The following is a 25,046-nucleotide window of genomic DNA, read 5'->3' as shown; positions in this document are numbered from 1 at the left end:
TGTTGTTCTTACTCTCTGATGTACGTCGCTTTGGATAAATTGTAGAATTGTAGAATTGTTGTAGAATTGTAGCTCTACAACCAGGATGTTAACGAGCACTGTGGATGCTCATCAATAAAAATGTATTCAGGTTGTGTCAGGTTAAACCGGATATATTAACGGGAGCGATGTGCAACCACATTCAGCACAGGCATGTGGACGTTAACCTGCAAGATGACCGAAGGCTGGTGGTGCAAGTTCAAATTTCTGTTTCACTGACAAGGAATGTAGCCGCTCTGGACAATCCTGACTCTACAGTGTAATTCTTTTTCATCGAGTTTTGACTTTTATTTTTTATTTTATTGTTTTCACAGACACTGAACCTGTAGAGTCCGACGCTGCTGGTTGGATAAAACATGCAATATGAAGAAGTCTTATTGGGCTCCAGGAAATATGGTGGGCATTCCTTAATATTTTCTCAACAGCATATTGAGCAAATTCAGAATCAGAATCAGATTTATTGGCCAGGTATGCTTACACACACACACAAGGAATTTAACTTCGGTGAACCGTGCTCTCTTATGTACAGGTACAACATTAAATATCAACAATAAACATAATAATAAAAGACTAATATTTACATGACTAAATATGAAACAGTGCAAAAAGATGCTGAAGTAGCATGATAATAAGTAAAATGCAGTTATGTGACAGATGGGTCAATTAAGATGTCAATTACAGTATTTACATAAATAAGTATGTAAGCATATATTGATCATTTAAATTAAATAATGTATATATACATATATGTAGATTCTAGTGAGTGTCTTGGTGGCATTTTTAAAGGTTATATTGTTTAGTAAGGGGACAGTGATGTTTGCTTATGTCTTTAGAGATATAACACACAGAAGTCTTGGTGTTTTAACTTTACAGAGGCTGGACCTGCTCGCCAAATAAAGATTGGATTGCCAGGCTAACATCGGGCACGCTGAAAAGCAGGCTTTACAATGTCCCTCGTTGACGTCACAGATGGCATGTCAACATTTCTCTGCAGTCTTCAGCCGACGCCAGGCTTGGGACGGAGCTGCGGAGAGGAATAAGGGCTTGGATTGGCCAGCGTGTACATTTAGGCCTTAGCCGCCGACACTCCTACTTTGCATTATTTTCTCTTGTGATTCCAGAACACACACTTGAACGGCTCTCTCTTCAGATCACTCTCTTCTGTTGAATTATAATGGGGGGGGGGGGGGGGGGGGGGGGGGGGGGGGGTGCTTGCTCCAAGGTTATTTCAAATGAGAACTGAGTGTACAATCCAACGATTCTGAATCCTGTTACCCTGCTTTGCTATCAGTCTGCCAATCGGCCCTTTTCCATTTTATCGCTCTTCATTATTTACAGCAGAGGGGGAATTTAAATTCTGATGGAAGTCATCTTTTCAAAAATATCCACTTTCTTCTTTTTCCGAGGGGAAAATGTGAGGCTAGAAAAGCTAAACCAGTGTGACATATCAGCTGGGGAGTTTGAAGCATGCTCGGACTTATCTTTTCACTTGTGCGTCAATCTTCTCGCTCTCTCTCTCTTTCAGCATCCTGATACAGAAGGCATCCTATTTTCCCTGCTGCGGCTGAATTTCATCAGTCTTCTCTTATTCCTTTTGAAGACCCCTATCTGAATGTGGACGGCTTAACTCTGACAATCCTCAGCTGTCTACACATCTATCAATCTATTCCTTCATCAATCTTTCATGCGCAGCTTCTCGCGTACATCAACACCCCCGGCGGCTTTCTCAAAACAGTTTCATACATTTAAAAAAAAACAAAAAAAAAACACACAAACCAAATGTTTTTTCTTTACTTTCGTTTTGCAATCAGTTTGATTCTCCAAATGTCCTTTTTGTCCTTCACCCTTCACTTCACACATCTCCTCTCCCTGACAGCACAGCTATCTGTCTGGTCATCCATCCATCTTAAAAACATGTTTCCCGGCTGCACACTCCATTTCTCTTCTCCGTTTTACTCAACAGATGATTTCCTTCTATTTCTCTTCCTTCCCTTTTCTCCTCCATCGCAAATCATTCATCTACAACTCCATCAAGCTTTTTTCTATCTTCCTGCCACCTCACCCTTTCTCCTCTCTCTCTCTCTCTCTCTCTCTCTCTCGTCCAGAACTACGCGGCCTGTCTGTCTGGCTGAAGTGACTGCAGCAGATGTAGCCGGGTCACAAACATCTGCTTCCCCCTGTCCTGCTGCATCTAACTGACTAACTGCTCTAACTCCCTAAAGCTTGCTGTCCTTACTGGCGCCTTAATGTGCAGCTGTGCAGCCTGAGCAGAAATCACAGATAAATATGCTGCAAACACATGAGGCACATCCTGGATATCTGCAGGCCAGATTGAAAAGCTGTGGCTCTAATGTGTTCGGTTTTTAGCGCCTGGGCCGGGCGATATGAAAGACAAAAATAGTCATGAGACAATGTTTTCTTTATAGGAACTACAAATGTCAAATAACTCTGTGAGTCATGACTGTCTACAATGGGTGTAACACCCGAGTCCCACTGTCTGTTTTCAGAGTCCTATCTTCAGTTTGTTTACATCGCCAGGACGGCCGGCTGACTCCTCCCCTCGTGTATAAAAGTAGTTTAATTGAGGGACTAGAGAAAAGAAGAATAACATACTGTACTCACTGATTAACTGTGTTTCTAGATCACGCTCATTTCAGGTAAATTTACATGCAGTGTGAAGATACGAGCATAATAAAGATCGCTAGCATTAGCATGCTAACACAACAATGCACCGCAAGTTGTTTTGGTTTCATGCTGGTGCTCAAGGGCGACATCTGCTGGATCAAAAAATCACATATAAAGCCTTTAAGATACAGAATTGCTTAAACATGTATAAACTATGGATGCATGGTTTATATGAAGTCTGAAAACTATCAGTATATCAGAAGTGAAGAAGAAGGAGAGGTGAAAACGTCTTCAAGCTCTTCAACCAGTCCAGTTGCCTTTGGATCAAACTTTGAATTTACAATGACCTGGAGGACCGGGGAGCTACACAGATAATAGAGGTGGGGAAAAAAAATCGATTTATGTAAAAATCGAGATTCTTATCTTGTGAGATTTTAAATAGATTCACAACTATCAATCTATTCCTATCTTCAATTAAGATTTCTTTTGGGGGCTAATTTGTCACTCCCTGCTAAGTGCTAATGCTAGCTCTTTCACTCAGTAGAATGGCAAATGGAGCAGCAAGAAAAAAATCAGCAAATCTCACAGATGACTGGAGGAGATCCTGAAGTATGTACTAATTCAAAAAATAGACTTTGAATCATGACTCCAGAATGGAAAATAGAATCTGAATCTAATCGTGCTGTATGATCAGCTGCATGCTGCCTCTGTTAGTCATCATCCTGAGCGTTCTGTACCTGCACCCTGAAGTCAAAGAGTTCATACTCACACCAAAGGGGGGTGCAAAGGGTCTGATGAAGTCTTGTTCGCATCTAGTAAAACATTTTTTAAAGCTGATTTTTAAGTTTTTCAGAATCTGAAGTAGTACATTTTAAGAGTAAACGAAGTCTGACCACTAGCAGCCTGATGATGCAATCTGTTTGTGTTGGTCATTGTTTGTTGATTCAAAAGTGCACACAGATAAAAAGATAAGCAGTCAGTTTCACATTATTCGCATCTTGAGGTAATGCAGTGCTGTTCCAAAAAACAAAAAGAAGTGCAGAGGAAGGATGCAGCCTTACAACATCTATCAGCATGTAAACCGGTCTCAACAATGTCGGAACAACGAGCCTTGAAAACGTGTTAGGAGAAAAAGGAAATGAGAGGAACACTGTGAATGAGCCTCAGGGGACAATCCACAATACATTCTGCTGTTTACTCAATGTAAACATAGGGTTTTTTTTGTTTGTTTACAGAGGAAACTCCAGAGGGCACCGCAGAGGAAACAGCCACAAATAATTAAAATTTTTGCGTAAATGTATGCCCTTAAGACTTTTGATATAAAAAAAGCATTAAAAAAAAAAAAAGAAATACAGATATGGCTGCACATCATCGTGTCGTGCATTTTTTTGTGCATGTGTATAGTTCATTCCACTTCACAAATAAAATAAGTATGGTTGTTTACTTCACACTCTGAACAGTATAATTAGCTTTTTTTATGTATTGCATAATAAGGAGCTACAAGTTGCTCTGTGAGGGGAAAGAGAGAAGAAAGCTTCCCTCGGGCGTATTAGCATGTCTTCTCAATCACTGTATACTCGGATCATTTGACGGGACTCTATTTGCATGCAAATTTGTTGCATAGTGGGAAGGTCGTATCGTAAATAAGGTTATTTATCACTCTCATACACGGGTCTCTAATAGGACGAAGTTACTCCCTCTTTTAGGTTGAGTATTGTGATGTCAGTAAGGCTCAAAGAAGAAGCAGGCCTCCTCCTCTCCTCTGTACCTTTAGGTGGCATGTGCAGACTCTGAGTGAAAAAAAAAGGAGATGCTGTTTGTTTTGGAAGGCGCTGAAGTGCAGTTGAGCGCCGGGTTCACCGCAATGTTTCACCGTTGTGTTAACATTTAAAAGCAGCCAGGGGAGCTGTGCCGAGCTCTTAAAAATAACCAATTCTCATCTCTGCCGCTGACACTCCTGACCTTGGGCCATTATCTTCGCGGCACACTCAGACGAGGCTTGGCGTGCACAATCTGTACTACGGAGCCGGCACAATGCACAAACAAAGAGAAGAAAGAGAGAGGGGGGGGGGGGGCTTCAGCCAGCACGCGCTCCCACTGAAAGCATGTGTGAGAGCAAATGCAAACACAATCTTTGTCTCTCTGAAGACAGAACAAAAAGCTCTTTCTCACCCGATATAAACACACTCATGCTGTATATACAAACAAAACAAAGACGAGGCAAACTAAAAAGGCCTCCTAAATACTGCATGACGTGTTTTACCTGAACCTTTTGCCATTCTCCACTGTCCACAACAACTGAACTCAGGCAGAGAAATGGGAAGTGCTGGGAGGTTTTGTGTGTGTGTGTGAGATCTTGGCTTCATCGACCTCAAAGCTGATATTTGCACACAGCTTTAATGTCATCTTTATGTGCCTGATTCCCAGAGAGAGAGAGAGAGAGAGAGAGAGAGAGAGAGAGAGAGAGAGAGCGATGAAATCTAAGCCTGGACTCACAAAATAATCTATGATGGTGAATGCCAAAACATCAAAGGTCAGGTGTGTGTCAGTGTTAAGGGAGAGTGTGTGTGTTGTCCTTCTCATGCACCAGTACAGAAATGCTGCAGGAGGCAAGACATGTCGTAAAAAAAATAAAAAAAATAAAAGATGCTGAGGAAATCCAAGATAGCCGACGAAGTTCAACACTTTGACAGTTGTTTTGGCTTTTTATAACTGCTTTGTGTAACAGGAGGACGTATGCAACGTTTCAAGGTTAAGAGTGGAAAAGCAGAATAGAGAACTGTATGTAGCGGCTTCATGACCTGTGAGGCGATCGCACAGGTCATTGTTGATATAAACATCATCGACCCGACCTGCTGGCTTGCGGGCATCACACAGCGGCTCAACCCGACTTCACACGGAAATGACACTATGGGGCTAAGAGTAAAAAAAATATTTGTTAAGTTGAAATTAATTTCAACACCACTAGAAGACGGCATATTTTTTTGAGTGTCTTTTGACTGCACACATTATTAAGGTAACCACAGGAGGTGCTCAAACAACCAGGACTTAAAGGGTTAATATGTGATTGTTCACACTTAAATATAATATAAATCAAGTATATCCTCTGAAAATAACTCTGTGAGTCATGACTGTCTACAATGGGTGTAACACCCGAGTCCCACTGTCTGTGATGTTTTCAGAGTTTTCAGAGTCCTATCTTCAGTTTGTTTACATCGCCGGGACGGCCGGCTGACTCCTCCCCTCGTGTATAAAAGTTGTTTAATTGAGGGACTAGAGAAAAGAAGAATAACATACTGTACTCACTGCTTAACTGTGTTTCTAGATCACGCTCATTTCAGGTAAATTTACATGCAGTGTGAAGATACGAGCATAATAAAGATCGCTAGCATTAGCATGCTAACACAACAATGCAGCGCGAGTTGTTTTGGTTTCATGCTGATGCTCAAGGGCGACATCTGCTAGATCAAAAAATCACATATAAAGCCTTTAAAAATGACACTTAGAATTACACTGAAATATTACAGGCACATCCCTCTGTGTGTGCTGGATCCAAACAACACAAATTAAATAAATCAAATCAAGATCTGCACACTGAGAAGCTCTCGTTTGAAGGATTTATTAACAAGTGGCGCTCTGAGCCAACAACATGCTCTTCCTCAGACTAAGTGCCTCATCCACAATCAGACTTCTTTTTATTCCTGTTGTAGGACTTGTGTTTGGTTTCTGTTGGAGAGAGCATCTTTTATCTTTTATGCATCTCTGAGCTTAAAGTCACCCTTTCTCTCTGAGCCATGACTCAGGATTTAATCTTTCAACAACAAACGTTCACAGTTTGACTGACAACATGGCGTGCCAGCCTGAAGAAAAAGAAAAACACTCTGCTCTGCTCCGCACTCTAAAAGTGTCAGAAAGCAGCCTCTCTAACAGAACAGAAAACATATCTGACAGTGGATAGAACCTGAAACACTTCTTAGGTCTGTTTGATGTGGGACCCCCTTGATACAATTTAACAAGTAGAAACCTCACACACGAGATATGTCAAACGATAATCTCTCTCTCCTTCGCATCTCGTACTGCTTTGCTCCGGTCAGATGTTTGTAGCCCATGATAAGTTATTTCCATTTTATTTTTTGCATTTTTTTCCAAATATTTCAAGCTGCATTGGGATCGGGATCCCACAGGACCCAACAACAAAATCTCCTGAGACCCGCAGGTGGTTTTAACATCGCTGTGGGGCGATGACAGTAGGTGGTCAAAATGTAGCTTACACTTGAACAACGACGGAATTTACTAGCCATGTGTAAAGAAGATAAAAGCTAAGCTAAGACAACGCAAGGCGAGTCTGACATGTGGACGAATTAGAATTGGTTTTCAAATTTCAATTATAACTGACAAAGACGGAGGAAAAGACCCCAAGCTACAATTCTACAATTCACTTAGCAGACGCTTTTCTCCAAAGCGACGTACATCAGAGAGTAAGAACAACACAAGCAAGGATCTAGAAAAAAGGGAACAATGTCAGTAAGAGCAAACAATCAGCTTTGAGTCTGATTGGACACACAGGTGCTGACAGGAAGTGACCAGAGGCAAAGCACAACATTGAGGGCAGTTCTTGAGAGCTCTAATCAGTATAGAAACCATCTTATAAGTCGTCGTTATCAAACAAAAACCATCGTCATTACCATCATCATCATCAATAATATGGAGACCATCATCATTAAGTTAGTAGGTATTCATGAAAGAGCTGGGTCTTTAGCTTTTTCTTAAAGGTGCAGAGGGACTCTGCAGATCTCATGGAGTTTGGAAGTTCATTCCACCACTGGGGGGCGACAGAGGAGAAGAGTCTAGTCAGCGTCTTAGGACCCTGTTGTGAAGGTTGGATCAGACGCCTTTCATTGGCAGATCGTAGTGGGCGGGGGGGCGGGGGGGTGGGGGGGAGTGTAGACCTGGATCAGAGAGTTAAAGTAAGGAGGAGACGTTTCTGTGTCTGTTTTGTAAGCGAGCAGCAGAGTTTTAAATTTGATGCGAGCAGTAACTGGGTGTATGGAGATTAGCTGTTGTCAATCAGCGCTAAGGTACTCAGCTTGGTCTCCAATGTAGCAACGATTTAGTGAGCGAGACAAACAATATCCAGATCTGATGGAGCCCTCATGCTCTGCCTCTGTGGAGCTGTCTGACTACATCAGTGGCCTCCGTCGGAGAGATGGGCAGATGTCCTTGGATTGTGAATAAAGACTGTTGACAAGTGATTCCCTCTTAACGCCTGCAGAAATCTGCATGCATACATCCAAGTGCATCACTAGAATCCTAAACAGAGTTCAGCAACAGGAAATGCAGTTGTTGTTGATAGCATCTCCCGCAAGCCGCACATTACCTTTTAAAACACACAAACTCGATCAGAGAACAATAAAGTTTATCATGTGTAGCCTCCTAAGTTTTGTTTTCTATAAACCCTCTTTTTTACAACCTGAATGGTTGTTATCCCAGTAATGGAAAGTCGCCGGGTTAATGATGGAGATTAAATAACTAATCTGTAATGAATTTCATACCTAATTATTAATTCTTATCTTTAATATGATATTGTTTTTCCTCCAGCTCAGGAAGTTTTGATTTAAGATGTCTGCAAGGCTTGAGGATCTCAGAGGTCAACTGAAGCTTTACAATCTTGAATAACATCATTTAAAGGTGTGATAAACTTTCATGATTACTTTTCCTCAAACATCTCACTTACTTGTTTTAACACCGCTGGCTGGAAATCAAACCTGAAGTCCTTACAGTGTCGTGCAATGCAAATAAAGAACACACTACCTTGTTGACCTCCAGGATTTCTCTCCTCTCTTCAGTGGCCGGGCGGCTCTGGCCGGCTGAGCGGTCCTCGTGTTTGGAGCTGTCGTCCTCCACAAAGGGTATCAGCAGCTGGAGGGGACAGCAAACAGAAAATAGATTACATCATTTACTGTAAGAGGATCATTTCCACAATGGATGACATATTCCAGTGATTAGGATTGTGTATCCCGTACAGCACAAACAGGATCTGCACTGGAAGGTAAAACATCATTTTTTTATTTTTTTTATTTAAAAAGGTGCAATGAGGAGTCTTAAGCTTGACTGAAAGGAGAATAGACGCCTTTTCATAAGATCATCAGCTAGAAGATTTATATAAATGTTTATAGTGATTTTAATGCCTTTTACCACTGTCATTGTTTTTTGGTGTCAGGCAAAGCAACTACAGCACACAGACTAGAAGTGCTTTCATTTACGTTTCCACAACAAATATTAGAGCCTGACCGATTTATCAGCCAGCCGATATTAGCATAGCAAGTGACTATCAGTATCGGCTAACTATATCACAGAAATGCGCCGATATTACTAGATTTATTCACGAGTCAAATAGCGTTTGATTTGAGTTTCATTCTCTTTCACCAGCAGAGGTGCTACATGGATAACAACAAACACTCTCCAGGGTGTCAAACGGTGATGCAGGTAAAGTATGCGCAGTTACTTTCCAGTTGAGTGACCATCTTGTCTTCGTTATATGTATATATATATATACATTTATATATATATACACAGATATATAAATTTGACAGTCAGGTTAAGTACTTTGTGAAGAAGGTCAAACCAAATCTAAATTGTTTTTGTTTTATTAGAAGGGACACTTTCATGTCAAACTGCCAAATTATACATGCATGCAATGATTTTTTCACATCTGTCATATTGCATCACATCCTGGTCCCAAACTTCTCCAACTACATTAAAACCTATTGTTTCTTTATATAAGCAGACAATAAAAGTCATGGACCAGAAACCTGTGAGATGGCATCACTGCAGCATTTAAAAAAAACACAACCTTTTCACCTTTGACAATTTTATGAATTTTAGTAATCTTAAACTGTTTTTTTTAAAATGTGTAAATAATCATGTGTCACCACTGTTATCTGAATTAGCCATTAGGCGTCAGAGCTCTGGTAGGGCAGTCACACCAGCCTCCATCAGCGGTGATTGTCTTGTCCCAATGTACAAGACATCTTTTGGCCAGTCTGCTTTCTCTGCAAAGGGGGCAACACTTTGAAACTCTCTGCCCACTGGCATAAAATTAGAGAGCGAGAGTAACGCTTTTAACAGATGACTCAAACAATGGCTAAAATCAAAACAACAGTGCTCACATGAATAGCTTCTGACTGGTTTATTGTTTGATCACGCTGCCTTTGCTCTACAGTTTAAGTCTATTTATTTATTTATTCTCTCATTGTTTTCTCTGTTTTATTGCTTTTCTCCCTATCTTAATTGTTTTCCTTTCAGAAGCCTCCTGTGGACCGGTGTTGAGAACTAGCATGCTCGCTAAAACACTTAAAAAATGCATCTGGTTCGTCCAATGTATCTGTGACGTCCATGTCAAATAAAGTATATTATTATTATTATATATCTCTTCTCTCTTCTACTCTCTGATGAACGTCTTAGGATAAAAGTGTCTGCTAAATAAATTGTAGAATATATTTTTTCCACAAGTGTTTGAAAACTGCATTTGAGGGATCAATGCAATGAATGTTATCAAAATATATCGGCCCAAATATCAGTATCAGATTTTTTTCCTCCCCAATTTTGATATCAGCCCAAAAAATTCCCCTATCAGTCAGTCACTGGCAAATACTCAAGATGACTGTTACATATACCTGTTAAAGACAGCATTCCTAAATACTTCTTATGCACGTATCAGTAAAGAATTAAGATTTGACGCTTTGTGTAGAGGGGTCGCCGAGTTCGTCACAACTTCCAAACAGTGGCTTAAAAAATGTTTTAAGTGAAGTTTTCTTTAACCCTGATGCATTCTCTTGATCCTCTTGATTCTTACTCTCTCCATTGTCCAAATATTCTATTCAATAAACTGAATAAAACCCACATTGAAAGAACAACATTCTGAAGTTAGAGGACGTTTTCTGTGCGGATTCCTGTGATTGAAAGATGTCTTGTTTTTTTTGTTTTTTTATTGAATGAATTCAACCGTGCAATCGATTTTGTTCATTAAAAAAATATATGTTATTTACTTTCCTGTTTTGGAGCAGCGCATTAAAAAGGTCAGTGCTACCTATGCATTTTTTTCCCTGTATTTCCCCTTGAGTGTCGTTATAGGTCAGAAGTAATATTCTGTGTAATCTCTCGGCCTTCCTCTGCTCAAGATCTCCCCGTGCTGCCTCATAGTCTTGCTGCCATGAAGTGGTGAAAATGAGGCTTCTTTGTGAGCTCTCCAATGCTGGCTGAGTCTCACTCCAACATAAAGAGAGAGAGAGAGAGACAGAAAGCAAGTGGGAGATTAATTCATTTTTCAACGCTCTGTGTGCTTGACCTTGTCTGCTTGACACGACAGTAAGGCTGACGTGCAGGGAGCCTTCAGGCGAGGCGGCGTTCCTGAGAGCCGACAGGGTGAGAGACTGGCTCCTTTTGCATCGCACTGCCCCCTAGTGGTCACGTCAGAGAGGAGGGCGAGGAGGAGACTCACTGCAGCAGTCACACACATCAAAATAATGTGAGAACAAAGTGTTCCTCGTGCGACGCACAAACGGACCGAAGGAGAAAGTGTGATGGATGATCTGTGCAGAGCTGCTGAATAGAACTGAATTCTGCCGATAACTGGAGTGTAATGCAGTCAAATATCTGAGCCATTGTGCAGGTTTTCAAAGAATTGCAGAGTATTAGTTATGATGGCATATAGTCAATTCTATAGTTTCACACTCACAAAAAAAAAGTCAACACAACAATTTTTTTTGCTCCATTTTCTGACACAGGATAAAACGTTTAATGTGCCTAAAAGATAATCTGCAGCACTTTATTACACTGGAAGCAAAGAGTCCAAGTTAAAACAAAAAAACAACAGCTCCAAGGTTTCCTTTCCAAAACAAAAGCCGTCATACCAGACAAGATGAAAAACACAGATTAAAAAAGGTAAGAGACTCTCCAAACAGCAAGGCGCCAATGAAAACTGCTGCACAGCCACAAAACACACCTTGCTCCAATATCAACTTGGCAAGGGGAAATCTAAATCATGCAAAAAGTTTTTGGGGGATTATTGAGTTTGACTACTCTGTTGACCCGAGGCTATGCAGCTGCAGCGGACAGCATGTGGACGCTAGACAAGTGATTGGAGAAATCAGCAGCCTGGAAGAAATGAGTGACTGATATTTGGGTAGGGCTGGAGCAGGCAGACCTCGAGTTTAACGAGAAAGAGAAAAAAAGAGAATCAAAAGCAGACGGGAGGGAGGGAATTGTAGACAGACTGATGAAGAGAGAGGAGAGGACAGCGAGACAAAAACGTAAGCGAGTCAGAGTGAATGATGTCGGGTTAAAGTGTGCGGAGTGATGGGGGAGGACGGGAAGAAAATGAAATGAAGAAAAAAAGGGGGATGAAAAAAATGTCAGAGACACAAAAGAGAGGCGAGGAAAGGGACAGAAAGATGTAAAAAATCTGGATAACTGTCTCAGCTGCTGACAGTTTCCATGCCAAACTATAAACTCTGACAGTTGGACGGGGAAAGACAGTAAGGACATGTGCACAATATTATAAACCAGACAAAGTATACGCTCGTCTGTGGCTCGAGAAGTCGGAAAAAAGTTTTTTCATGAGATAATTTCCCGACCGAGCCAATGACATATCGAATGTTAAAAGGTAGTGGGCCGCTTCTGGCAGCTTCAGGGTGGAAAATGAAATGTGCTGAGTAGTGTGGGAAAGATGGATGGGCAGTGTATTGTGTGTGTGTGTGTGTGTGTGTGTGTGTGTGTGTGTGTGTGTGTGTGTGTGTGTGTGTTGTGTGTGAGTTGGTGCGTCATAACCCTGGCCTCTCACACAGAAAGATGGATGTGGTTTCCTGTCTGACAAAGAAGAATGGGCTAATGAAGTTCTCCAGGTTGCCTCGCTGAGACAAAAGGAAGAGAAAGGTAGAGGAGACGGAGTGAAAGAAATCACAAACTAATAAGAAAACAGCGAGGTGAATGTGTAAGAGGAAGAGGGAAATGAAACATTTTGACTGCTCGGTGCAGGAAATGACAAGGAGGAGTGAATTACACGATGGAAGAAAAGTGGAATAGAGCAAAAACAGGACAGAAACAGACACAAGGCTAATGTGAGCAAGTACACTTAAAGTAAGGAAGGAGGGAAGGAAGGAAGGAAGGATGTAAGAAAAGAAGGGAGGAAGGAAGAAAAGGAGTGAGGGAGGAAGGAAGGAAGGAAAAAAGGAAGGGAGGAAGGGAGTGAGGGAGGATAGAAGGAAGGAAGGAAGGGAGGAAGGATGTAAGAAAAGAAGGGAGGAAGGAAGAAAAGGAGTGAGGAAGGGAGGAAGGGAGTGAGGGAGGATAGAAGGAAGGAAGGAAGGAAAAAAAGAAGGGAGGAAGGGAGGAAGGAAAAAAAGAAGGGAGGAAGGGAGTGAGGGAGGATGGAAGGAAGGAAGGAAGGAAAAAAAGAAGGGAGGAAGGAAGGAAGGAAAAAAAGAAGGGAGGAAGGGAGTGAGGGAGGATGGAAGGAAGGAAGGAAGGAAAAAAAGGAAGGAGAAGGAAGGACGTAAGAAAAGAAGGGAGGAAGGAAGAAAGGGAGGAAGGAAGGAAGGAAAAAAGGAAGAAGGGAGGAAGGATTTAAGAAAAGAAGGGAGGAAGGGAGAAAGGGGGTGAGGGAGGAAGGAAGGAAGGGAGGATGAAGGAAGGAAGGAGGTCAGAAAAGAAGGGAGGAAGGAAGAAAGGGAGGAAGGAAGGAAGGAAAAAAAGGAAGAAGGAAGGAAGGACGTAAGAAAAGAAGGGAGGAAGGAAGAAAGTGAGTGAGCGAGGAAGGAAGGAAGGGAGGATGGAAGGAAGGAAGGAGGTCATAAAAGAAGGGAGGAAGGAAGAAAGGGAGGAAGGAAGGAAGGAAAAAAAGGAAGAAGGAAGGAAGGATTTAAGAAAAGAAGGGAGGAATGAAGGAAGACAGTGAGAGAGAGAAAACAATGAAAGAATGTTTAAGGTCAGAGGAGGTAAAATAGGAGAGAAAGACAGAAAAACAGAAAGAAGTGAAAAAGCAACTTTGGTGTAAAAATGTGAACCTAACGACCGTTGGACAGAAAACGAGGTGAGTGCTGACGTGTGCGTTTGCTCCAGCTGTTCATTAAACGCCTCTGTTGCTAATTAGGCTGCGATGAGGTCATGCTGCCCGAGTCATTGATTCCACTTCCTGTTTCGGGGCAGGCCAATAGTCAGCGGCTGTCAGGCGAGCACCTGAATTCTCAGAGATGATAAATGGCGTGCTCGCTGGGGCCAAAAATCAACAACCTCTCTCGGCCCCACCAGTACAAACATGGCGAGCTGAGCTATTGGCTGCTTGGCCGGCACTGGTTTACAGCCTGGAGGGGGAACGAAGAAACATTTAAATAAGAGGGAGAAAAATAAGCTAGATGGTGTAATGATTCAAAGAGGGTTTACACCATTAGAGCCAAGTGAAGCCCCGCATAGACGGTGAATTAGGGGCGGAACCACAGACGGTGGTGATTTTTAAACCAGTGGATAGATCATTTTGAAATGCTTCCGAGTGGCTTTATTATTCAATGCCAAAAATTGTACACGGTGGCAGCCATCGCAAATTTGTTCCAATTTAAGAGCGGTCTCCTCCCACATCCTCCTTTATCCTCAGCAGGAGTCTGGAGAGAGAGATTAGCTCCGAGCCAATCTGTAGAAATTGGGAAGGGACTGCCGCAGTCATAAATCCAATCAAACAGCGGTGGATAGCCTGGCTGTAGCGCGGCATGGAGCTAACAGGGCAAAGTGTGTGTGTGTGTGTGTGTGTGTGTGTGACAAGTTACAAAGCACTGCATGCAAGTCTGTGTTGTGTATGCTTAGGAAGGAAGGAAGGAAAAAAAGGAAGGAGAAGGAAGGAAGGACGTAAGAAAAGAAGGGAGGAAGGAAGAAAGGGAGTGAGGGAGGAAGGAAGGAAGGAAAAAAGGAAGGAGAAGGAAGGAAGGACGTAAGAAAAGAAGGGAGGAAGGAAGAAAGGGAGTGAGGGAGGAAGGAAGGAAAAAAGGAAGGAAGGATGAAAGAAAAGAAGGGAGGAAGGAAGAAAGGGAGTGGGGGAGGAAGGAAGGAAGGAAAAAAGGAAGGAGAAGGAAGGAAGGACGTAAGAAAAGAAGGGAGGAAGGAAGAAAGGGAGTGAGGGAGGAAGAAAGGAAGGAAGGAAGGAAGGAAAAAAAGGAAGGAGAAGGAAGGACCCTTTCTTTCGACAAACACATTAAACAAATCACCAAAACAGCCTTTTTCCACTTCAGAAACATCGCCCGCCTCCGCCCACCCCTCTCATTCTCAGCTGCTGAGACCCTCACCCACACATTCATCACCTCCAGATTAGACTACAGCAACAGTCTCCTCTACGGATCACCGTCCAAAACACTCGAGAAACTTCAATACATTCAGAACTCCGCTGCTCGTCTCCTCACACACTCCTGCACCAGAGATCACATCGCCCCCCGTTCTTCATGACCCCCACTGGCTCCCCGTCCCCCAGAGTATCCACTTCAAACTCCTCATCCTCACCTACAAAGCCCTCCACAACCTGTCTCCCCCCCTACCTGTCTCACCTCCTCCACCGACACGCTCCCACCCGCACTCTCAGGTCTGCAGATGCAAACCTCCCCCCCCCCCTGCAGGACCAACCTTCGGTCCTGGGGGGACGGGGCCTTCTCCATTGCAGCTCCCACCCTCTGGAACTCTCTCCCTAAAAACATCAGAGACTCCCCCACACTCACTTCCTACAAGAAATCCCTAAAAACTCATCTTTTCCTCACCGCCTACAACCACTGACTCTCGACATTACTTCTATTTTGTATTGTTCTCTTAGTTTTTTGTTGTTTCCTGTCAAAGCGTCTTTGAGTATTTAGAAAAGCGCTAGATAAATCTAATTTATTATTATTATTATTATTATGTGTATGTGTGTGCATGAGTGCCTGCGTTTTGTGTGTGTGTGTGTGTGTGTGTGTGTGTGTGTGTGTGTGTGTGTGTGCATGGCACTGGAAGACGGTTGGTTAAAGGGGCGTGGCTACAATGGCCTACTTCCTTGAAACTAACAGCTTCATATTGTAGCAGATGGTTTGTTTGAAACGCTGGATGTGTTGTAATAAACAACGACTGTAAGTGCACACACACACAAAAAAATCATGACAAGCATATTTAGCATGTGTTGCATCAACTGGAAGAACAATCAGCCGAGTTGATGTAACACCAGAGGAAGGTGCATGTGAGGCAACATGTCCCTCTACTTTAAGTGAGTCAAATATAAATTTAATCTTTTTAACACAATTAACTTCTTATAAAAATGTTCTTCGCCCGCCTGTTGTTGTTTCCCCTGCGTCTGTGTCTTGTTCACTGTCAGGTTTATTTATTGATTCTGTCTGTGCTTGTTAGTTTGTTATCTCAACCGGGCATAAGCCTGGAGGGGATCATGTGTACAGTCTTCTTTGTGAGGGGGGGGGGGGGGGGGGAGGGGTTTGTGTGTGCATCTTGCATACTACATTACCCATCAGCCTGATATTTGTGTGAACATTTACGCCTGTATGCTAAATAAATAAAAAAAAATACTCCAGGTTGTTGTGATTCCTGAGATACAGTCTGTGCAAAAGATAGTAGATGCTAGATGAGGAAAGAAAACAGCTGCTCTTTGTGTGGGAGGGGAGAGGGAGGTAGGGAACAACAACATGCCTGCACACAAACCTGCCAGAGATCTGCTGCCAGGTCATCTATTTGTTCTGCTGAGCGCTTAGCAAGACAATGCTGTAAAATCAAATGCACGATTGAGGGACCGACCCTGTTGAGATTACATTTAAAGACAATTATTAGTCCCACAAATTATCATTTATTTTCAGGCAATCATCTAAAGCTTACATACAGAAATATTGATGTGCTTATTTATCATTGTCCCGACTCATGTGATATAATTATCAAATCGCTGGAGTCAAATCGTGATACTTTAAATTAACAAAAGCACTCTAAACAGAATTCCCTGGAAGTTTGACTTCAGCTGTCATTACTCCATGACGCCTCACGGTGGCGCTTATGACATAAATGAGTGTACAGTGAACATACAGTATGTTTTAGTGGCCAAAGAAGATAAGAAGATAAAAGAAGAAGAAGACAGCCGTGTAATATGTGACATTGGTGAAAAGAAAGTTAAGCGATGAAGCGTGGAAAGAGGGGAAACTTGCATGGAATAAATATATTAATTGTGAACTCTTTATATTCTTCAGTTAAAGCCTTTGCACACTGTGTCATTCAGGGTCTACATGACAGGAGCTTTGTGTTACCTGCCAAAGGTTTTGGGATCAAAATGGAAAGCTGCTCTGTATTTAATTTTCTTGTTTTCTTTCTCTATCCCTCCAAGGTGAAAGCTTCCTGTGTTCTTTTGTAAATAATTGAAGGAAGGAAGGATGTAAGAAAAGAAGTGAGGAAAGAAGAAAGGGAGTGAGGGAGGTAGGAAGGAAGGAAAAAAGGAAGGAAGGATGTAAGAGAAGAAGGGAGGAAGGAAGAAAGGGAGGAAGGAAGGAAAAAAAGGAAGGAGAAGGAAGGAAGGATGTAAGAAAAGAAGGGAGGAAGGAAGAAGGGGAGGAAGGAAAAAAAGGAAGGAGAAGGAAGGAAGGATGTAAGAAAAGAAGGGAGGAAGGAAGAAGGGGAGGAAGGAAGGAAGGAAAAAAAGGAAGGAGAAGGAAGGAAGGATGTAAGAAAAGAAAGGAGGAAGGAAGGAAGGAAAAAAAGGAAGGAGAAGGAAGGAAGGAAAAAAGGAAGAAGGAAGGAAGGATGTGAGAAAAAAAGGGAAGAAGGAAAAAAGGGAGGAAGGAAGGAAGGAAGGAAAAAAAGGAAGGAGAAGGAAGGATGTAAGAAAAGAAGGGAGGAAGGAAGAAAGGGAGGAAGGAAGGAAAAAAGGAAGAAGGAAAGAAGGATGTAAGAAAAGAAGGGAAGAAGGAAGAAAGGGAGTGAGGGAGGTAGGTAGGAAGGAAAGGAAGGAGAAGGAAGGAAGGATGTAAGAAAAGAAGGGAAGAAGGAAGAAAGGGAGGAAGGAAGGAAGGAAGGAAGGAAAAAAAGGAAGGAGGAGGAAGGAAGGATGTAAGAAAAGAAGGGAAGAAGGAAGAAAGGGAGTGAGGGAGATAGGAAGGAAGGAAAGGAAGGAGAAGGAAGGAATATTCTGCTATTATGTTTAATTTCTAATGTGTGAAGAATGCTTTTCCTAAATTAAAAAATAAATAAAAACGGAAGGCTGATTGTTTTGAATTTGCATGGATGCTCGTTTGTGCTGCCGCTTGAATCTTCACAACTTTGGTGCCAGACAGTCTAATTAGACTAATCGTATAATAACTTATGAAGGTGTGAGGTAAGAGCGCACAAACAAAACAAAAACACCTGAATGAAAAGCTGTCACACTTCATGTTAAATCACCAGCTACATCACTGCCCTACTTTCAGACACATCTCGCTTTATTTCCCAGATCAGCACCTCCTCTACCCTGATGTCTGGGGCATCAGTAGCTCAGTCTGTAGGGACTTGGGTTGGGAACCTGAGGGTCGCCGGTTCAAGTCCCGGTGCGGACCAAGCATGGCAGTTGGTCTGGTAGCTGGAGAGGTGCCAGATCACCCCCTGAGCACTGCAGAGGCAGGCCTGAGCAAGGCACCAAACCCCCTCCCCGTCACTCTGACATCTCTCCCTTGGTGCATGTCCATAAGATCCTGTTTGTGTGCATGTGTGCATGTGTGCATGTGTGCATATACTTCAGCCTGTGTGTGTTGTAGAGTGTAAAAACTGAAATTTCCCCTTGTGGGATCAATAAAAGTAAATCTTAAATCTTAAATGTCTACATCTGTCTGTACGCCATATCCAGGGGATCCAAGAGATGTTGATCTCTGCTACCGCTAATACGACTACAAAGGTTGCACAAACTTGTGATTATAAGCAAACTAATAACATGTCAGTCATAACCACACAACTGTTCTCACATAGAAATGTCTACACAGTGGAGATTCTAGAGTCTGAGTCTAGAGTCTGGTGGGGCCCTCGACGACAATCAGTTGGGGGCCCCTCCAACCAGCGTTCATCACCATCATGTCTGCCAGTGTCCCTGACGGTTACTCCTCTTCCTCTTTTTTTCCTGATTCTTTTTTTTCTCTCCTATTAGACGGATAATTCCTCTTCATCTTTCTGTGTTGACTTCCATTTACAAACTTTGGTTTTCACAACAATGATGCATGCAATTTTTTTATTTAACACGGACAGTAATAATGTTGCAACATTTTGTAATTAAAGTTTTTGTTTTTTTATTTTTTATTATTATATTTTACTCCCCCCCTTATTTTATTTTATAATTTTTTTTATATTTTTTTCTTTTCCTTTAGAATTTATTTAATTGTAATTGTGTGTCTTGGAAAAATGTTTAAAACTTAACAAACATATAAAATAAATAAAATTTAAAAATAATGCACGCAATGCCTTTCATGGCAAGAGAGTGAGTGCTGTCAGATGGGGGCCCCCCAAGGGAGTTTGCCCACTGTCGTTGCAAAATTTGCGCGTTTTCAGGCCGCTGCTTTGGTTTATGGTTTTTCAGTCCTCAGGGGCGCCCCCTACTGGTCTGGGAGGATGAGGATATTTTGTGTTGCTGCTGTCACAGTGTAAGAGTGTCTCACCTCTGGAGGTATGGAGTCCAGCCCGGCACAGTTTTCATTGCACTTGTCGTAGACGAGGCGCAGCTTTCGGAACAACACAGAAAGCATGCGTAGGTGCTCCTGGAGTTTCCCCAGCCTGTCCTGGTGGGTGTTTGGGTGGTAAGTGACTCCGTTAGGCAGCTGAGACGCAACAAAGAGGAGACATTGTGTCAAACAGAAGTACAAGCCTTTTACAGTTTTGCTAATGCTAATAAGAAGCTACAGGCATTGATCCCCCACTGAGCGCTGCAAGCCGATACCAACCCTCTGTTGTTTCAGGAATGTAAATGTATTTACAGTAACACAGCATAGTTTCCTTTCTACCTCACTGTGAGAGCAACTTGACTTTAATTAAACCTTAATGTGTTGGCATGTTTGTGTTTGTAGTGAGAGATCTTGACAAAATAATAAAAATCACACTTTAAAAATGAAAGGTTAACAGCCTCAGCTGCTGCACTTAGTGGGGTTTTTTTTTTCCCACTCATTTCCATACCGATTCAGCATCACTGGCTTTTAACTACAAGGGTTGTTAAAGAGCAACAAGACTTGGTTTTTATTGAGAGGATCGACAAGCCTCTGGGGGCAGCACTGTCTGATTATAAACATCGTACATAAGATGAATCGAGCGTGCCTTCAGGGCAGGCGAAGTGAAGGAGAGAAGAGACAAAGAGAAACAGGCGGGAGAGAGAGAGAGGGGGGGGGGGGGGGGGGTAAGATAAATGAAGATTTTTTTATGAGTATAAACAAGTCACAACAACGCTGTTTGTGCATTCTGTGGCTGAGGTGTGTTTGTTTGGCGGTGATTTTAACAAGGTGCAGGAGGAGCGTCTCAGAGGAGCAGGCAGACATCCATGATAAACTCACCCTGACCCTGCCTCTAGGATACAATCAGAGCCGAACAAGGAGTGGGAAACGAAGGGTTACTCATGATTCGGAAACATTACGAAACGATCCCAAAACCAAACGATACGACAAGATAAACGATAAAAAAATTATGCAATACCCATGTAGTGGCAAGTCAAACAAAAAAATCATCTTGCCACTTCTTGCAGGACTAGAAGTTTCTGACTCGTAGGCTTACTTTCCAAAATACACATTTTTAACTAATCCAAAGATGAAAGGAGGAAAATTTAAAGTGACAAAAAAAAAAGACGATTTATTTCTCAAAATTTACTAAAAGAAAATTTTACCAAAAACTAAAACGGTGACGGTCAGAAAACGGTTGCTCCTCGTCCTGCTCGGTAGAACGCCTTCTCGTCCGAGTATTTATTCACCTGTACCCCACATGGCCATTTACGCCAATTAGCTGCGCTTTACGACAGCAGGAACACTTTGCAGCAGCACTTATAACGACACAGACCTATAAACACACAATGTTTCAATACGTGGTAAATATAAAAAATGTAAATTAATTCTAAAATTCAAAAGCAAAAACTCTTTTAATTATAAACGTATAAATACAAAATTATACTCATGGGCAAATTATATTTTTATATTAACCTGTTGTCCTGTTGTTTGCATTGTTTAGCTCGCCCAAAAAAAAGAGGACTTATAATTTATGAGCTTCTCCCCGAAGTGGCAAACACCACTCGGACGTCTTTTTCCCCCCACATGTAGTGTTTGTGTGGTCGGCTGAGACACCTCCCTGTTCACACCTGTGTGCCTATCATGACGCTCACACAGGTGTTAGTGTTAGTTAGATGTTAGTTTAAACATCGCTTCTGTTAATATTTAGAAGAGCTCTGTGCACAGAGAGAGAAGGGGTCAGATTTGTTTTCAGAGGCTGGCTGAGAAAACAAAATCGTTCCAATAACTTACAAAGCACGCACAGGCTATTCAAACTGTTTGGATTCATTCACAAACATTGGTGCACTGTCACCGCGACAACCAAAAAACATCCTGCATTGCTCATCATGTGCATTATGATTAACACTACAAAAGGGCATGTAGTCAAATCCAACACAGGAAAACAAATGTTGAAAAATCAGACCATAAGATCTTGTTGGTCGTTTACACTTTTTCATTTCATATTTGATTTATTTGCTAATAGATAAATAGATCAACAATATAAAAACAATCAGTTAGATTAACTCAAAACAGTCATCATTTCCCAGAACCTTTTCTTTATACATTCTTTTAAATTGAATGATAGTTGAGAGCAACATTTTAAATGATTATCGAGAGAATTCCATAATTTAACTGAAATACACATTTTGTTTTAATGTAGTGCGTGCAAATGGACTTTTAATAGCACTGTCCACTTGTGATCTGATCGCCCAAAAGGGTTAGCAGGTTTGAGGTTTTTTATCTTAGTGGTCTAAGCTTTGAGAAATACAGCAATGATCCAGAAAATGAAACCTTCTTTCATATCTTTACACCAAAGTCCATTTGGATCTTCTGCCTAAACGTTCCAGCATGCTTCAGAAACTGGTAGCTGAGATTTTCGCCCGCTTCAGGTGAACAAATCTCTGCAAGGAGTCTAACTGACTAAGACCAAACTACACTTTTTTTTTACTTCTATGCACGAGTTGCACATTATTAGAATTCTTATGTTGCTAAATGGCTGTTTAAAAATAGAAAGATTTTAAACTAAAATCAAAGGGTTGGCACACTCTAGCTGCCCGTCTTTTATTGAAATTTTCATCAAAACACATTTTATGAATGTATTTTGACTAATGTATGGCCCATGTTACCTTTTTTCTTTTCTTTCCTTTTTTTATTCCCTTCTTTTTTTTGTCTTGTTTTATTCTGAAAATATCAATAAAAAAAACACATTTGATGAAGAAACGCCTTCCTGCAGCTGCTTCGTTTGTTACATGTGAATACTGGTGCTCTGTCACGCCCCGACAGAACTATTATAACTATTTTAGTTTATTCTCCTATGATCTTGTATGCTGTTTTTTCATTGGTGTTGATCAGTTGTGTTTCTTCGTTGCAGTGAACTATGCAAGGGGGAAAATATAAAAGACAGGAGGAGATGCAAACGGAAACTTTGGACATTGAGTGAAACCATATTTGACATGGCATGTGAGCAAAGGACGAGACGTACCTGCATGTTCCTGAGAAGCTGGAAGATCTCCATCGTCCTGAGAACAATGTCCTGGACCGTCTCCTGGCCGATGCGGCACAGCGAGGCCGTGTTGACATCGCGGGCTGCCTGGGCCTGCTGCTGCTGCTGCTGCTGCTGCTGCTGCAGGGGTGCAGGCTGACCGCCGTAGGGTGGGACAAGTGGAGGGGTTGTCATGACGACGGCAGCGGGGTGAGAATGCTAGAGGATGGATGGATGGATGGAAAAGGCTATAGGTGCAAGGTCCAGGTCCAGGTAAAGTCACCTGTCAGGCTTTTCCCACAGCAGCACACCCTCACATGCCTTCATGAAGAGAATCACAGGATTAGGAGAGGAAAAAAAAGTTAGCAGTCATATCAACTTAAAAATTAACTTTCACAAGTCAGTCACAGCACTACGTTTACTAAACTTAAACACCATTTTGCAGCAATGAAATGCAGAACAGTTGTCTAAAAGCTTCACAGCTGTAACAGGTAGATGAAGCCCTGCTGTGCAGCTACAAAGATTAAACACAGATGAAGTGTTTGAGCTAACGCTACAGCCTGTTGTGTTATTTGTACTCCGGGTTTCTTCACAGTTAAACAGGCCCTTTAAATCATTACAAGTCTGTTATATGCAAACCTTTAAATTTAAAGACAGCAACCGAGAGGATTCAGTCTGATAAGGGTTGAATTAGCGAACATGTGAAGGTGGATTGTCACAAAAGCTAAGTGGACAGCCATAACGGCGCCACAATTCACCTTTCTCTCGGCGAATTTATTTGTGTCGTTTCGTTAACTCGGCGCAAAGTAAAGCTTAAAACATCAGTGAGTGTTCATATATATTTAAAACTCTCGAAACGACGTCTAATGTTACCTGTGTGGTGATAATTTGTCTGTTTTGTTGACATGTCAAGTTTCCTGCTCTGCTCTTAGAAGCTCCCCTGCTGCAACTATCGCGAGATTTAGAATTGAAAGCGCCCCCTGCTGCAGCTATCGCGAGATTTAGAATTGAAACTACGGTAAATGATAGAGTAGACGCACCACAAAAAGATATATTGAAGTTATTAATGTGATTTTTTTTTTTTAAAGGAAGAAGATATTACAATCTCAACAAAAAAACCTAATGTTATATCTGTTTGGAATAAATTCAATCTAGATGTATAATTTAATTTGACACTGTTGGACAAAACGTTTCAAAATGAATGACAGCATTACGGTAGAAAAAGGTGCACTACAGATTTCCAAGGGCTACTTGGGGCAACAGCTCCATCTGCTGGTTTATAACAGCCATGTCATACACGTCTTACTTCATCAGCCCTGAGGCTTATTTACACCACATCATTGCTTCTCATGGGGTCATTATAACTTTTTTTTAGTAAGCATGTTTCATATTATTTCCCTAAATGGGTTATGTTGTCTACTCTGTGTTTAATCAAAGCTTCAATGCAGTCATCCATCCATTACTTATAGAGTACAGCTGTGCTTGGATTATTTTGAGAGCCATCAGAATTTAAATTAATTTGAAATAGAAGAGGTCTTAGAAATAGACGGGGCTCGATGGAGCTGCTTCCTCAGCATGTGCTGAATTGCTGTTCTGACTTACAGAGACTGAAAATGAGAGCATTATTGAAAAAAGAGACTTTGCCTTCAGGCTTGAGTGGGGCTGAAAAAGTAGATTAGGATGCCTATTACTTAATTTACATTATCCATTCAAATTTGGGGTTACAGGCTGGATTTCAATTTCCTTTTTATCTGGAACACATTTTGTGTAATAATAACCTGAAGTCATTTCTTCACACATTCTCGTTCTCTATATCTGCAACAGGAAACAGTGATATGAAAAACACAGTAGCAAGTTCACTTGACTGCCCACAACTTCTCGATTGCAGACGCAGTCCTGGTTAGCTTGCCAGAATGAATGAGCGTTATTTTTACAATCCCCCATCTGCCACACCGCCAGACCAACTGAGGCATGCCGTGTGGAAATGAGTTCCTCCGTAATCAACCAGCCTGTCTTCTTCTTCTTGTGTGTTATAAATAAGGAGAAAGTAGTGATGGTGAGTATGGTGGTGGAGGCAGGTATTGAGATAAATACGCTTTCTGTGCTTTGTTGCAAAATTTGGCATTAAAATCATTTAAACAAAAAGCAAAACTCATTCATAGAGAGAAAAAATCTTGGTCTGCATGCTCATTTAGTGAGTTAACATGTGAGGTCATCATGAGGAGTGAGATTGAGTAGGCGACTTTCAACAGGCCCTAAGCTGCACGCAATAGCATCTATCATGCAGATCAAAGTGATGAAAGTGGAAAAACAACATGTTGCATTAAAGCATGCTGGTGGCTTTTTCAGTGTTATGAATCTATAGGCAGAGCAGCCAGAAGAAAATAAAGGCAGGGCAGTTTCTCATTACCCCTCAGGGTCTCATTTTAACGGCTACATTTTGCATGAAATACACAACCAGCTGCGAGGATTTCCTTGAAACAGACTGCAGGTGGATGTGTCATCTTATTCATGATGCAGGTGCTTGAACCTTGAACATGAAGGGTGAGCCACAATGTGCCTTTGTGAGGCAACACAAACCATGTAATAGTTATTAGCTGAGGGGGTATCAGGACTAAAAAAAAAAAAAAGGATTATACAGCATTACT

The 25,046-nt window shown here is 41.7% G+C and overlaps 2 protein-coding genes and 1 long non-coding RNA gene across 3 annotated transcripts in view; 2 read left to right on the top strand and 1 right to left on the bottom strand.

Moving 5' to 3' along the window:
* med30 (mediator complex subunit 30) overlaps positions 1-23,374 on the bottom strand; it is a 48,625-nt gene extending 25,251 nt beyond the window's left edge. Inside the window, exons 1-4 of the mRNA XM_061059270.1 lie at positions 23,272-23,374; positions 22,399-22,719; positions 19,332-19,490; positions 8,476-8,583 (exon numbers count right to left, since the gene is read on the bottom strand). Coding sequence (XP_060915253.1) covers positions 8,476-8,583; positions 19,332-19,490; positions 22,399-22,593 — 462 coding nt within the window. The 5' untranslated portion in view covers positions 22,594-22,719; positions 23,272-23,374. The remainder of the gene's footprint in view (positions 1-8,475; positions 8,584-19,331; positions 19,491-22,398; positions 22,720-23,271) is intronic.
* LOC132990900 (double-strand-break repair protein rad21 homolog A-like) overlaps positions 1-25,046 on the top strand; it is a 136,541-nt gene that overhangs the window by 58,234 nt on the left and 53,261 nt on the right. The gene's annotated exons all lie outside the window — the stretch shown is intronic.
* LOC132990818 (uncharacterized) lies at positions 15,890-17,342 on the top strand. The gene is made up of 2 exons (XR_009676118.1): positions 15,890-17,133; positions 17,194-17,342. It is a non-coding gene; the product is annotated as an uncharacterized LOC132990818 (long non-coding RNA).

Source organism: Labrus mixtus, chromosome 16 (assembly GCF_963584025.1).
Source record: "Labrus mixtus chromosome 16, fLabMix1.1, whole genome shotgun sequence".
Classification (NCBI taxonomy): Eukaryota; Metazoa; Chordata; class Actinopteri; order Labriformes; family Labridae; genus Labrus; species Labrus mixtus.
Note: the sequence above shows the minus strand (reverse complement) of the source record. Positions and strands in the feature narration are given on the sequence as shown.